Source organism: Aulostomus chinensis, chromosome 3 (genome assembly GCF_037954235.1).
Source record: "Aulostomus chinensis isolate RoL2024-O1b breed Wild chromosome 3, RoL_Achi_v1.0, whole genome shotgun sequence".
In the NCBI taxonomy this organism is placed as follows: domain Eukaryota; kingdom Metazoa; phylum Chordata; class Actinopteri; order Syngnathiformes; family Aulostomidae; genus Aulostomus; species Aulostomus chinensis.
The window spans coordinates 8,915,087-8,929,925 of NC_141322.1; the positions used below are offsets into that span (position 1 = coordinate 8,915,087).

Sequence of the window (14,839 nt, forward strand, 5' to 3'; positions counted from 1 at the left end):
AGAAGATAGACTTTTAGAATCTCAATTTTCCAAATTACTCAACAAATCAGTGCCTGTGTATGATCACCTTTAAAACTTAGATACTGAATACACATAAAATAAAAATGACATGGTATGATCAATAAAATGATGTATGTATAATGACAAATACAACCTTAACCAGCTTCCAATGAAAAACGTATCAATATTATGATCAGGATTGATGAGGCTACATTCATTTTATCTTGTAAGACAGCTGGTTTCACAAGGTTACAGGACCATCCTTCTTGCGAGGCTTACATTTATGTGTTTGTGTTCGCTCTTGAAGTGGTTCAGCAGGTTGGTCTCTTGTCTGGTTTTGGTGAGACAAAAGTGAGAAAGATCCATGTAAGTGATGCTATAGCATCAGCTCAATCAGAGTATTAATTCTTTGCAACAACAGTAACCCCTGATGTGGGTGACTTCTCAAATGACTCTGTGAAACAAACCACCTGACATTTCATGATCGGCATCTATAATTGTTATTTTAAAGCATACAACTTTTGCTAAGTTTTTGCTGTACACTACTTCAGCGTTTTCAAAATCCTGAAACAGAGACCATACAGAAAACTGGTGAACACATTTGTGTGGATGGGCATCTGAAAATGATAATGCAGTAACTGACATCTACAACCTGATCGGGTCTTATCAGTCAATACGAGTCATTTTTCTTACCTGATTCATCAAAAACACTAAAAATGTGATCCATTCCCAAGGGACATTAGCCTATAATCAGTTATTACTTCAAAATGGATAAACTACAGGCATTGCTGTCCCTGGAGATTTGGAGATTCTCCTTGAAATGGCACTTCAGCAGTTCAGACTGTGAAATCTTACATTTTCTTCCTCTTTATGTCAACAGGAGCCCCTTTTTGCAGCCAGAGTGATCTATGATCTGCTCTTCTTCTTCATGGTTATCATCATTGTCCTCAACCTAATCTTTGGTGTCATCATTGATACATTTGCTGACCTAAGAAGTGAGAAACAGAAGAAAGAAGAAATCCTCAAGACAACATGTTTTATTTGCGGTGAGGAGTTCAATCGAAACATTTACTGTTATTTGTCACCATAGCAATTCTGCCCACTCAGCAGCTGACACACACTCTAGTTTGTCAACATGATGAGAACATGACCCATGACCTTTGACATGTCTTCCATCTTCATTTTACAGAAGTAATCCTCACTTCTTCAAAGTGAATCAAGTGGAAATGCTTTGTAGTGACATTGAAGTCACTGTGTGAAAACAGAGGCTTGCAAGTGATGGTGAAATCACGTGATTCAAACCAGAGGTCTTGTATTAGCTTGTTCTGGTGTGAGCGTGAAACTTCAACTGCAGCATCACATTAGGCCTATTTGCAAAATGACAGTTGAGTTTTCTGGGTGGAATAAAAATCATAATGCCTTTTTTAAGAATTAGTGGTTACTCATATCAGGTACTGCTGTTGAGGAGGGGTGTTGACGGATCTTGACCATGTCAGAGACTGTCCCTCCTCCGTTAGTAATCAGTGACTTCTGGGGCGTTGAACCACAACAATCCTTGGTTCTTCTAGCTTTGTATTGAGCAATCTCAAGGGATATTCCTGATTAGCCAAACAATGTGAAAAGACAATATGAATGATAGCACTCAATTCAGTGCAACAAACATCAGTAGTTCTATCTGTTCATTTCCTTGTGACCACATTTCCTCTTGTTTTTCCCCCTCTTAATTTTGGTCACAAGAAAAATTTATGTCATGTTACCACACAAAAGTAGTATTTCTTCACTTCTCCAAAGAAGTTAGATAACTTTTTTTTAATATGGGTTGTTTGTGGTTGTCTATGTGGGCTGTCTTTTGTGTTTGGCATTTAGGTTTGGAGAGAGACAAATTTGACAATAAGACCGTAACCTTTGAAGAACACATCAAAGTGGAGCACAACATGTGGCATTACCTGTTCTTCATCGTCCTGGTGAAAGTCAAGGATTCAACGGAGTACACTGGCCCAGAGAGCTATGTCGCTGAAATGATCCGGGTAAAAAAGTTGTCTTGTCAAAATGTCTACACTGTCGGGACTGTTTTATTATTCTGAGAGAGGGCTGTGTTTGGATACTTTGATGAAATCTTTAACTCTTTCAGCTCCACCTCACATTGTTTGCTGTCACAAGGGACAATTCATGTCCCTTATAAAGAACTCAACAGAACTGCAGTTTCATAAAGCAATACTTCTGTTTGGCTGTGGAAACTTGGCCAAAGCACTTTGTTCCTTACTTCATCACTGTTGTTGATGTGATGATAGAGGAGCACCCTTGAGTGTATTATTCTGATTATACAACAATATACAGCAAAATAATTATGTGGCGATAGTATCTCAGAATATAAGACTTGCATCGTGATCCTTTTTGCTTGATAATACATGTGGTGTGAGTAATACCTGAAAACAAAGTGAACAGAAAGTTGACGCCTATAAACCTATTTTAGTACTTCAGCAAGAAGGTCGATCCGTAGCAACAGCATTAAAACAGAGATGAGAAATTAAAGTCACCCTTTGCTAGTCTTAAACCTTGATGGCCAAAGCAATGCTCACTCACCCCAAATGACTAGTGCTCGTGAGCATGGTTTGTAATTTGTGGATCTGAGTTCAAGCTGGTATGAGTGGCTACTTTTCTTTTCACTACAAGGACATTAAATAATCACTCTTCACTTAGCTAGCTAACTTAAGCTAATGTTTTCAAGAGTTTGTGATTGCCCAAACACTACACATATAAACATAAACTGCTTGGTTAGCAAAGGTTTTTTTGTTTTTCCATGGATAGATTTATCCACGCATCTTCAAATTTAGCAACAATTACAATTACAATTTTAAGATCCGAGCACTGGTCTTGGTCAGCGGCTCAGCTGATACTGTTATGCTTATCCAAGTGACTGGTGGGGTAACAACAAATATACACTCGAGAGTAAAGGTTGAATCTTGTATGGGTGTCCTGATTATTGACATATTAACATTTATCTTGTAGACAGCTGGTTTTACTAGATTGTGATATCACAAAATCACATCAGAATCATCTATTTAGGCTTAAAGTTATGCATTTTTTTTTCAGAACCACCCCTTGTTCTGACCAATCTCTGTCCTTTGAGAACATATAGTTGTGGTTTAGGCATGACAACAAAACAACAACGGCAGCTTCTGGAGAGGGTAACATAGATTTCCCTTAGAGTATTTCATCATTGCAAGAAGAGCAGAGAATGTTGCAAAAGACTTTTTTTTTCTTTTTTTCTCCGACTAGCTTCAGCTTCTGTTGTTGATCTCACTGATTGACTTTGGGTAATTTTTTTGTCCAATTACGTGTGAAATATTTTTGAGTAATAGTAAAATGTGACTCAAGTGTTATCGTGTGTGTGTGTGTGTGTGTGTGTGTGTGTGTGTGTGTGTGTGAGAGAGAGAGAGAGACTGAGTTTTGCTTCATCTACATATCAATTCAGTTTTACAACTTACAAAGTTTGATCAACAAATACAATTTATATGTAAGTTGTGTCGTCTGTATATCTATGTACAATTTATGTAAGAGTGCATTATACAATCCTGTCCTTCATGAACTCGGATTCTTCCAGTGTTTTCACATCAGTCAGCTTTGTGAATGGAGAATTAACATTCAGGCAGTCTGCTGGCTGAGGTTGGCACACACACACATACACACACAAACACACACACATGCACACACACAAACACACACAAAAACATTGACACTGATCTCACCCAGCACATTGTTTAATGATTGGCACTTTTTTAGGCAGAAGCCTTATGATTTTTGTATTTTTTTTTCAGTAGTGTAAGTGTGGTTGTGAGGGACCATTCTGATTCAATTGAGGCTATAAAAAAAATTCAAACTTATCAAACAAGATGACCAAAAAGGAGGACATAGGATTGTAACGGATATGGAAAGAAAAGGCGTGCTACTCATTAAATTGCTTAAAAAAAAAAAACGTAATATTTAAAAGCAATGAAAAAATTACTTGGAATATGACAAAATGTGAAAATATTTGTTTTTACATGAAGAATTTGAAATTGTTACTTTTAAAAGCATGATTAAAATGATTTTAAAATGTATATAAGAATTTATCTATAATTTCTTTTTATTTAATTTTTTTAATTATGCATGAGAACTTTTTGTTGGCTTGGCAATGACTTTATAGATACACACATTTTTTAAGCTGCACTGGGCTCTTTACAGTGCAATTAGATTAGCAACAGGAGGTCAATGAACATCTTCCATTAAAAAAAAACAACTAGAAAGGTCAGTGATTGCTTTGATTGTTGCATCAGAATCATAGAAGCAGTTTTTAACTGCTGTAGGAAAGCCCCTCCCTCTGAAGTGGTTGCTTCCCTGACACACTAGTACTGCTGTCGGTTTCTGACACATTCTCATCAGATGCTTGCTAGGATTATTATGCACTGGGGATTTTTAAAGTTGTGTTTTCATCACATTCTTTTATGCAAGTAGCTTGCTCTGTTAAGTAATAACTTGTGCAGTTGAGACAATGTGTGTGGAGTTAGCAGTAATGTTCTTGCTGTTCATCTAGCACTCTGTCTATTTGTTTGAGCATAAGTACTTCTTCAAGACCCCTGGGTAAGGTGAACTGTTCTTAAAGTAGATTAAGAATGCTGTTGTAAAAAATGCTGTTGGCTGCTGAGGGAACAGGGACTGGCGGGAACCCTGCTCAGTCTTGTGAGGAACCACGTGATTTGGGATTAACCCCCATCCTCTCCTCCATTAACCTTCCACCTTCCCAAAGGAAAGGGAGTTTGTCAAAAGTGCATTCCCGATCAGACAGGATAAGATGAGAACAGACCTGGGACACATTGTGAAAGAACCTATTGACCCTTGTCACCTGACTCAGTCATCCTTAACATCAGGTCTCAGGTTCAAATGCTTGTGTTTGATGCAGGGCCTCCATGTGGTTTTGTCTCTTTTGCCATGTTATCCATGGAGATTAGCATTTTTCGTTAAGTAGACGTTTTATTTTAGAAACAAAAAAGTTAAAGTGCAACAAATGCAATTGAACATTAGAAATCTATTTTATACCATTAAAAAAAAGAAGTAAACCTACTACTGCAGAGAAGTATGTGTTTTACCTTTCTGTACACTCAGCAGTAGCTCATGTACTGTGTTATTCATTGAATATAATTCATACTGTTTGTGTTAGCAGGCCATACTTTCCCCCATTTTTTGACAATAAACTTTACACTTACTTTGTAAAACAGTGTTTCCTACTGAGAAAAGTAACCTGTACATATTTTATCATCCATGTCAAGTTCATCGCCAAATCTACTACAAAGTTGATATTGGCCACGACTGAAGTTGACCGCCCCACACGCGAATGATGCGAAATTTTCAGTCTGGCGGCGCGAATGACGTGAGGGTGAAATATTCGTGAGGTGAAATATTCGAGCCGCAAAATTCCCGAGGTGAAATATTCGCCATTCGCGCAAGTTGAAAATATTGAACTTTGGCGAAAAATTCGCGTCAAGACAGCCAATCAGCGTTGAGGATGTCCCGACGTCACAGCTGACTGACTGTGACTGACAAGATGGTGGACAAGTTGATTGTGGCTATGTGTGGAAACCCGGTGCTATATGACACTACATGTCAAAATTACAAGAACCGGTTGAATAAATTAGTGTCCATTCGTTACATTCTGTCACCGATCCTAGCTAGCAGGTCATTAAACTGGCCAGTCGTCATCCGAAAATACTGCTTAAAGCGGCAGTTATCCAGACGGAGCCCTTGGAGGAGCTTGGTTCACCCAGCGGGGAAATTCACCGAGCTGAGCTTGCCTCTAGATGGTGTTGATAACCCAGATACGACGGCGTTTAGTTTTCCGACGTATTTCTGCCTTCCACGGCAGGTACAACACAACAGTTATGTGAATATTCATGGTGAAATGGCGGAAGGAAACGTTGCCGGAAATACTCGCTACTCGGGCAGTTGAGCGAATTTGCGTATTCGCGCGAATGACACAAATGGACACTCAAATGATCCGGCGTCAAATTCGCGCGAATGACGCGACGCAAAATTCATGTTGGCGTCCGGTGTGAACACACAGTAAGATGACAACTGGCCTTTCTTCCACACAACTGTCTTAAAAATGGGCTGTCTTTTAGACACAGTTACATGCACCCAGTGAAAACAAATATACACACATAGTTATAGGAACATTTGTAGGCTAAATACAGATAATACTGTAACTTTGGCCGAGGAAGTGTCATGTGGACACACATGAGTATCTAGTATGTCACTCAGGCAAGCCCCATCAGGTGGTCGCAAACTCATGTCTTATTGCAATAATGGCCAAAGGTTCAGAAGTACGATTGTGTAGTTGATTACAAAGGTCAATTCCACATGATACAATATTATAAGCTGACTGCTGACCAGCATGGAAATACGTATATTTCCAATTTACAAAAACGTAATGTTCATGGTGTCCCTGTAAAGTCTGGTTCAACTGATGCCAGTCCTGCTTCTGTATATGGTTTTGATTGTAGTTAATTTCAGAGACGTTCTCTCACACAGATTTGTTGATTTGAAATGTTAACTTTTTAACGGCCTGATGTGTCTCCTGTCTTCGGCTAATGGCAGACACCTGCTCGCTGAATTTGTGCAACTAGCCGGCTTTCTCTTTGTGGAGGCTGCCACAGTGCAAGGCTTCCTGTGCCATTGCTGCTGGTGTATCACATGTTTGAAGCGCAAAAATTCCAGCATTTTGTCTTTCAGCCCTGGGTGTTTGATTAAAAAGTGTCATCTGAGGTGCACTGGTTTCATGGATTCACTGCCATGAACTTTACCAACACTACACACTATAGCCTCAGCTTAATCCAAACTCAATCCAACTGAATCCAAATTGGTGATTATTTTTCCATCTTGATTTGATTGTTTGTTTGTTGCTAACATTGGCACAAACCATGAACCAGCTGCACATTCTGGCTTTGTGCTCCAGCTGCATGCTCACAATATGAATGAACATGACCACGCAGCAGTCTGCACTATCTCCTCACTGTATTTGATTCTGAATTAAAGTTGAAGGAGCACCAGGACAGAGGGGGTGTATAAATCAGACTACTCTGACAATGACTGCAATTGACGTCAGTGTTGAAGGGCTCTGGGTAAGTGTCACGTATACAGTGTACAAAGACTTCTCTCTCTCTCTCCCTCACACACACGCACACACACACAGGCGCACACACACACACACGCATGCGTGCCTGCACACATGCACATACACACCCATTGCCCCAATTCATATCGCATTTATTGCCTGAAGACATGGCAGTATAGTACTGTAGTGCTCCTGCATCTGTTCAATTGTGTGAGAAATTTTTTGCTTTTTTTTTTTTTTTTTTTACATTTGTTGAGTTCGTTGGCGGCCAACACAGTGGCCTGTGGGATGACGGTGATGTTTTGTGTTCCTCTTTTAACCACAAAGCATCCTTTTTCTCAGTCATGGCCTGTGCGGTTTTAATAATGAAAAATGTACATCCGTCATCTCCAATGAAGCACTGTGATGCAGAGTCTTAAGTCTTTTGCTTTACTTCTCAGTTTACTGTAAGGGTTGTCTTTTGCAAACACTAGTGATGAAACCAGAGGGGCCGCTAATGATAAAGTCATCCAAAAAAGGCACACATGTGCCTTTGGCTTCAAGGCAGAATATAAAATGGGGAAATGACCTCTGTCATGTTTAGCTTTTGTCTCTCAGAATGCATGCAGAGCTAAGTGTGGGAAAATGTAATGGAAAGATATATTTAAGAAATTCAAATTTTAATTGTTAAAGCTTTGGCAAACACTTCAATTTAAAACCCCTTACTTTTTTACTGATATTGCAAATTATGTGTGTATTTTGGAACAAGCCTACTCAAGCTGGGCAGTGTGTGATGGGGGATTAAAACACAGGTAAAATGCCTTTCCTTTTCATTCAGGAAGTGGAACTTGCTCACAACAGTTCTGCGCTTCTTTCACAATGAGTGTATGTTACTCATTATTTTAGTGTTGTGTGATTCCCCTCAGCCTGCCATCTGACCCAGACCTTGTTTTGCTGGTTGGATGGCCACCTCACTTGCCCCTATCTCAAAAACAGACTGCTCTAACCAAGGGACTTTTTCAGCCCTCTGTTCCTCAACACTTATTCTGTATTCTGGCTTGTGACCTCAGTGGTAACACATTGCCTTCCCACTCATTCATGATACATAGGTCTGCTCATTGAGACCTCATGACAGTGGTATGAGTGTGTGGGATAGTTATTTTTGTTGGGAGGAGTTTAACATGGATGCTTTGACATGTTTTAGGCTAATTTGGAAGCAGTTTCAGATTGTGCACAATTGCACTGGCATGTGATACTCAAGTGCCAACGGCAAAAGAAGCTTGAAGGAATGTAATCAAGTGGCCTTTGCTCTGTTTTGAATTCAGCAGCTGGCCATTTTACAAAATAAAAATGTAGTACACCATGTAACTTATCATACTTGTGCTATATCTTCTTTAAGTATATTAAAAGTTTAGCGCCCCTCCGAACTGTGTTAGGTGAAATTAGTTCTTTCAGCAAATGTACTTTAATGTTACAGATTCAACTTATTCTTGAACGATGTCTTTCTGTTGAAATATATCAGAGGGGTACCTGTTAGTAGCTCGCCCAAACCAATGCAACAGTTAAGTGAGGTCTATCGATGAGATTAAAATCAGCACCTATGGATGACTCGCAAACATAGTTTTGTGTGTGTTGAGGCAATTTGTATTCAGTTAAGGACTGCTGGATTGATAAACCATTTAGAACAACAACGTCCTTAACCATGAGCATTTTCTGAAAAATAGATAGATACAATTGTCAACATCCAATAAAACCTTGATTTTTTGGCTTCTGTAGCCGATATAAACACAAAATAAAAACGAAAAAGTTTTGATTTTTGGCTCCAATATAAAATGACCTTCCTTTGCCTTCGTATTCACTTAACATCTATAAAAAGTCAACAAACGCCTAAAATGGTGAGGATCTCACATCAGGTCTTAAACTGAGAACAACCTTATTGTTGCATCAGATTTATGGGATAAAGAGATGTACCAATCAAATTAACGATATACGATATGAAGTCTCAAAAACAGCATCTCATGAAATTTACATGAAAAAAAGTTTAACTTGTCCACTTTTTTTGCACAGCTATGTCGTTTAAATAGTGACACTATTCATGATGGAAAAACATTTCCTCCCTAACAAGTAAAGTGCCTGTTAAAAGTCATTTCAAGAATGGCCTCATATCCCATGTGATTGTAACTTGGAAAGTCCCTGCTGATTAGTTTTATTCTACTTTTCAAGTAGGTTTTAAATCACCATACACATGCACATAGACACAACATGGTCTACAGCAAAAAAAACAAAAAATGCAAATACAAATGATAACGGCTGGGTACACTTAAATACTTATTGTCAGTTATGTTTTAACATGTGAAATATTGTTATGCTTGTAAAGATAAACATTGCATAAGCTTACTTCAGGTATTGATTTTTGAAAAAAGTCCTGGTGAATTACAAACAACAGCATATGTTCAAAGTATCACAGTGTCATAAATCCTTGTCCTTTTTTGTTGTTGTGCTGGCCTTAATCCAGATCTCTGTTTCCCAGGAGCACAACTTGGACTGGTTCCCACGAATGCGGGCCATGTCCTTGGTCAGCAGTGATGCAGACGGGGAGCAGAATGAAATCAGAAACCTTCAGGAGAAACTGGAGTCCACCATGAAATTGGTGTCAAACCTCTCGGGCCAGCTGACTGAGCTCAAAGAGCAGGTCAGATAGCCAGAACCCTGACAGAGCCAGAGACTTTGCCATTAATGTGAAGTCACTTCACTGGAAATGCAGACAGCAGGTGTTGTTTGTTTGTTTGTGGTGGACTGACTTTTAGATGAGGAGCTTACTAAAAGCAAAAGCGTATGACTCATTGTTCACAACACAGTTTGTGAAACTGCACTACGTCTGTAGTTTCCACTGATTTCATCATTGGCCTGTTGGCCAAAATTGTACTTTTGTTTTATTTCCTACTGCTTTCTGATAAAACCTTTAAGTGTTAAGGAGTGTACAGATGATAAAGCTCATAAATGGTTAAGAGCTACAATAATTTATCAGTTCGTTGAACAAAACAAAATTAACTGCCAGTTATGCTGATCATCAATGAATTAATTATTTAAGCCTTCTTTTGAGCAAAATGTCAAACATTTGCTTGTTCTATACTCTTAAACATAAGAATTTGCAGATTTTTGTCTCTTATGATAGAAAATGATGAGTCTTTGAATTTTGGACTGTTGGATTGGGCAAAAGAAGCTATTTAAACGTGTCACTTTTAGCTTGACACTATAGACTATTTAAGAAATCACATTAATAATCATTCAGTTAATTGATGACAGAAGTTGCAGTCCTTGTTGCCATTAGAGTGGTTAGGGGAATGATTATTTTGTAAAAGAGGGACTCCTTTAAATATTTAAAGAGTAATAAAACTCTCCAAATCACTGATTTGTGTGAGAATATACACCGCTGCCAAAACTCAAGGATGAAAATTGTATAATAGTTGCAATCTTGAGTTTCTAGTACACAGAATTGTAAAAATATCTTTACCCTTGAAATGAGAACTATCTGAGGAAATGTATTCAACCGAGAAATTTTGACCCAGACAGGAGGAAATGAAAGTGATAGTAGCATCATTTGTTTTTAAAGCTACTTTTAAAAGCTACTAACTACCTATTTCAATCAGAAAAAAGCTGGATGTAAAATTGCACAGAAACCAGAAACAGTGTTTATGAATATAAATTCTCCCCTTCCTCAATGAAGATTTAGCCCTGTGGCTTTCTTTCTGTCACTGCGGAGCACATAACAAGGAAACTGTGCAACAAGGCTTCTCTGTATTGAATTCCAAGGAAATTTGGCTTGATTTTAAAATTAGAATACTGGCATCCGCTGCTGAATGTAAACCCTCTTCCTGCTGTGTTTAAATGACTAACACACCCTTCCACAACAAATCATTTCCCCTGGAACACTCAATACAAAACATTGTGTTGATTCAGTGTTGAGGTTCAAGCAATTGCCTTCAGTTAATGGGATTTGTTCATTTGAAAGCTATTGGTATAAATATTAAAACCTGTGTAAGTGTAGCTTGAGCTCTGATTTCTTTTGACTGAGTTTCAGTTATTAGTAATGTGTATTCTGATGCTTTTGTCAGAGGACTGTTTTGGGGAGGTGAGCAGTTAAACAGTGTGCAGCTTGTGCAGCATTTCTGTAACATGGAGCAAATAAATGAAACAATCAAGACAATGTTGATGCCAAGATGATTAATGAGGGTGATTTTTGAAAATCTGCCTTCTTGTGGTCTCTAGATGACAGAGCAGAGGAAGCAGAAGCAGCGGATCGGGCTTTTGGGACATCCTCAACACATGAATGTTAATCCCCAGCAGCCTGCATAATGATGCAGCCCTGAAGCAGCTAGGCATCTGCCTGTTGTCAGGATGCTCCAACTGATGTATCCTGCAACGAGCGTGAGTGTAACCTGCAACTGTAGAGAAAAACTATAACATAGGTAGTAGATGTGTAGCTGAACCCCTTGCGCAGATGTTTCTGCTATCAGTGACATTTGCCCAGCTTGTTTTTTTCAATCCATTTGGTGCCAAATGTTTTCCATGTATACATGGAATAGATCAATACATGGCCTTGACTGGTTTCACTTGAAAGCACCTCAAAACTGGCCCAACAGGAGGAGTTCATTTTATTCCCCTCATTTACATATTTCTATTTATGTCAAAAGAGGTATCAGATTTCTTTTTGTATTTTGTGCAATATATAAACCTAAATATGCAACTTCACTGGTGTGTGGATTTAAGTCCCATAAATCATGTCTTACTGGGGACAGTGCTTTAGTTTGTATTTTTATTGTCACTGGATAAAATAGGGAGTTGTCTTGATGGCCACTGCAATTATAGAGATAATATTTAATAAGCTGGGCTTCAGTTGACTTTTTACTTATTAGAAATGCACATACTTGACTCACTAGAAATAGTAGATCGTGTTAACAATATATAGTTTTCTTTCACCTGTATGAATCTGATTCTCTATGATCATCTTTAAAAAAAAATTCCTTTTGAGGCTAAAATTCATGTACAATCTTATTGCATCATTTCTTTGACCTCCATGCTGTTATAGTTTGCTAAGGAGTTGTCAACAAGGATGTTTCTACTGGTTTTCAGCAAACTTGTTCCATTTGTGCCTGTTTTCGTCCACATTTTCTGTTTGCATATAAAATCACTAGAATGTCATTATGCTACTGTTAGAATTATTCCTTTTTTATTACAATTGTATTTACAGTTGAGAAAAAAGATATGCTAAATGAATGTTAAGATTAAATACAAATTTAAGCCCTGTCAGTTTGTACATTAAAGTATAATTATTTATTAAATTGATGTAATTATACTTGAATCTGCATACTGTCTTTAATTATAAGATAAGGAGTTTTTACACAGTAAAGTAAATAGAGTCTTAGCAAAAATGTTACCAAACTGTTTACTTTAAAGTCTGTTCACACTCCACACTTTACCTAATAGGACTAGATTCTGGGGTCATACTGTGTTCAGGTCAGTGGCTTTATAAGCTGAAACAATTAGTTAAGAAGTCACTGTTGTATAATCCTGGTGAACGTCACAGTTTCACAAATGCAGACATTGTTTTGAGGAATCAGCGAGGGGTACAATTTACACATTTAGAAGATGTTTCACAGATGAAAAATGAAACATCCATGTTCTTAATCATTGTTTTGGATTTCAGGGAAAAGGTGTGTTAAATACAAATGTGTCTGAAACCCCTTAATTGCCATTTCACCAGTGGAATGTACCTAATTATGAAATTGACTTCAGAACACATAAATTAGTATCAGAATCAGAATACTTTATTCATCCCCAAGGGAAATTCTGTATCCTCATCATTCAGGCTTTGTAAGAAATAATAGCAACTGGATCCATTTTGCTTCCTTCTCAAAGTCATGCAACACTGTGTTTTAGGCTTTATGCTATCAGAACAAAAACATTCCAAGAGCTATTTGGTCCCAGGTGTTGTAAGTCCAGTGGTCTTTACAGTACAACAAAAATTATAACCATGATTATTTGGTCATCATAGGGATTGTGATTTTTTTTAACATGAACATGAATTATTTTACATCACACATTTATTAAAGTGGATTATGAAATGCTACATGGGATAAATAAATAAAATGAATAATATATTGGCCGCACTATTTTGAGCTTTTGGGACCAAAATGAGTCCGTCATTACACAATAAACCGTGCCACATAAGGATTTCATCAATATTATCCTGTTTTTATCATTTTCAGAGGCTTAAATTCAAATTCAAATTAGAATGTGAGAGAATTAGCATCAGGTGTTAACTGTTTCCATTGCTAGCATGGATGATTATAGACAGGGGAGAAGGGACAAGAAACAGAAAAAAACACATATAAAATACAATCATTGTCATAAAGTACCCTCAGCAAATAACATTATGTTTAATAATTCTATTCTACATCATAAGTAGGCCTATTTTCCATATTTAGGAAAAAAAATGTGTAATGTCCTCCTCTACTGACCTGGAAGCTGTTCTTGACGTTCAGCTCACTGGAGTGATAGCTGGTGTGGGCCCTTTACTGCTGTCAATAAAAATTCCAATAATAAATTTTTTATGTCTTGGCTGTTATTTGTTTTGTTTCCCTGTTTATTGAAGCTGGGTTCACTTTTGAGTGAACTCAGGAGCTTTTACTTCATGTTTTGTTCATAAATGCAATGGCAAAGCATTTTTAATCCTTTTCCACATTGTGGGCTTCTAATTGATGGCAATAGCATCTGAGACAGATTGGTAGCCATAATCTACCATGGGGAATTACATTACTCTGAGACAAAGTAATGAAACATACTGGGATGTAAAAAGCCTACCACTTGCCTTTCCTTTGCATGTATAGTCAACAGCTGCATGATTCTAGCGTATCGTGGGAGGATTGTCCCCAAACAGGCGGATTTGAACCGGCAACCCCCATGAGAGTAAGCAATGTGATAAAACGGTAAACCACTGGACTCCCTTATTGGAAAATATATTGAAATCACCCGAGTGCAATATTTAAATTGCAGAAGAAGGTTTCAGTGTATTCTAAATGATAATATTGTGGTGCTACAGAGATTTGGAGGCTGGTATAGATCCCTACAAAAAATTATACCGTTTTCTATTTCAGTTTCAATGACAAGAATTATTGTGCCATTGTTACATAACAACAACAACAATAATAATAATAATAATAATAATAATAATAATGAAGGAGGGCAGTTTTGATGCTGTCCAGGATATAGATAAATGTTTTTTTCCTTAGTTACAGTAAGGAATTACATCGCAATTGCACTAAAATTATCACAATTAGATCTTTTTCTAAATTTCCAACTATTCCAATGACTACAAGAATGAATACTTCTTGTATATTTCTTATGCTAATAGAATGCCTCTCATGTCCTGAAGCTCGTTTATCATTTCGTTGTGGTTAGCCCAATATAAAATGACACCATTCCGTGGAATTTTGTAGTGTATGGGCCCGATGCTGTAAATAATCATCTGAGATGTAGAGGTCTTTAAAACTTCGCCTTCATTAAATGTGCTATCTTTTTCATCTGCTCATTCTGTGATACAATGCCATCATTGTTATAATTACACAAAGCAAACAAGCATTGCGTCGCTCCGTCAACGTTGACGAGGGAACTACTGTTCTACTTTCAGTCGCTGTAAACAAGGTCGGCTCG

General features: G+C 37.7%; 1 protein-coding gene across 13 annotated transcripts in view; it reads left to right on the forward strand.

The window, feature by feature from the left end:
• The window catches only part of itpr1b (inositol 1,4,5-trisphosphate receptor, type 1b), a 133,533-nt gene extending 119,601 nt beyond the window's left edge, over window positions 1-13,932 (forward strand). For 11 of the 13 annotated variants that reach the window (XM_086198482.1, XM_086198470.1, XM_086198475.1 and 8 more), the window contains 4 exons: window positions 881-1,046; window positions 1,867-2,027; window positions 9,657-9,818; window positions 11,396-13,932. In XM_086198482.1, coding sequence (XP_086054608.1) covers window positions 881-1,046; window positions 1,867-2,027; window positions 9,657-9,818; window positions 11,396-11,482 — 576 coding nt within the window. In that variant the 3' untranslated portion in view covers window positions 11,483-13,932. The remainder of the gene's footprint in view (window positions 1-880; window positions 1,047-1,866; window positions 2,028-9,656; window positions 9,819-11,395) is intronic. The other 2 variants (XM_086198480.1, XM_086198479.1) reach the window with 1 other exon arrangement.
• The last annotated feature ends 907 nt before the right edge of the window (window positions 13,933-14,839 follow it).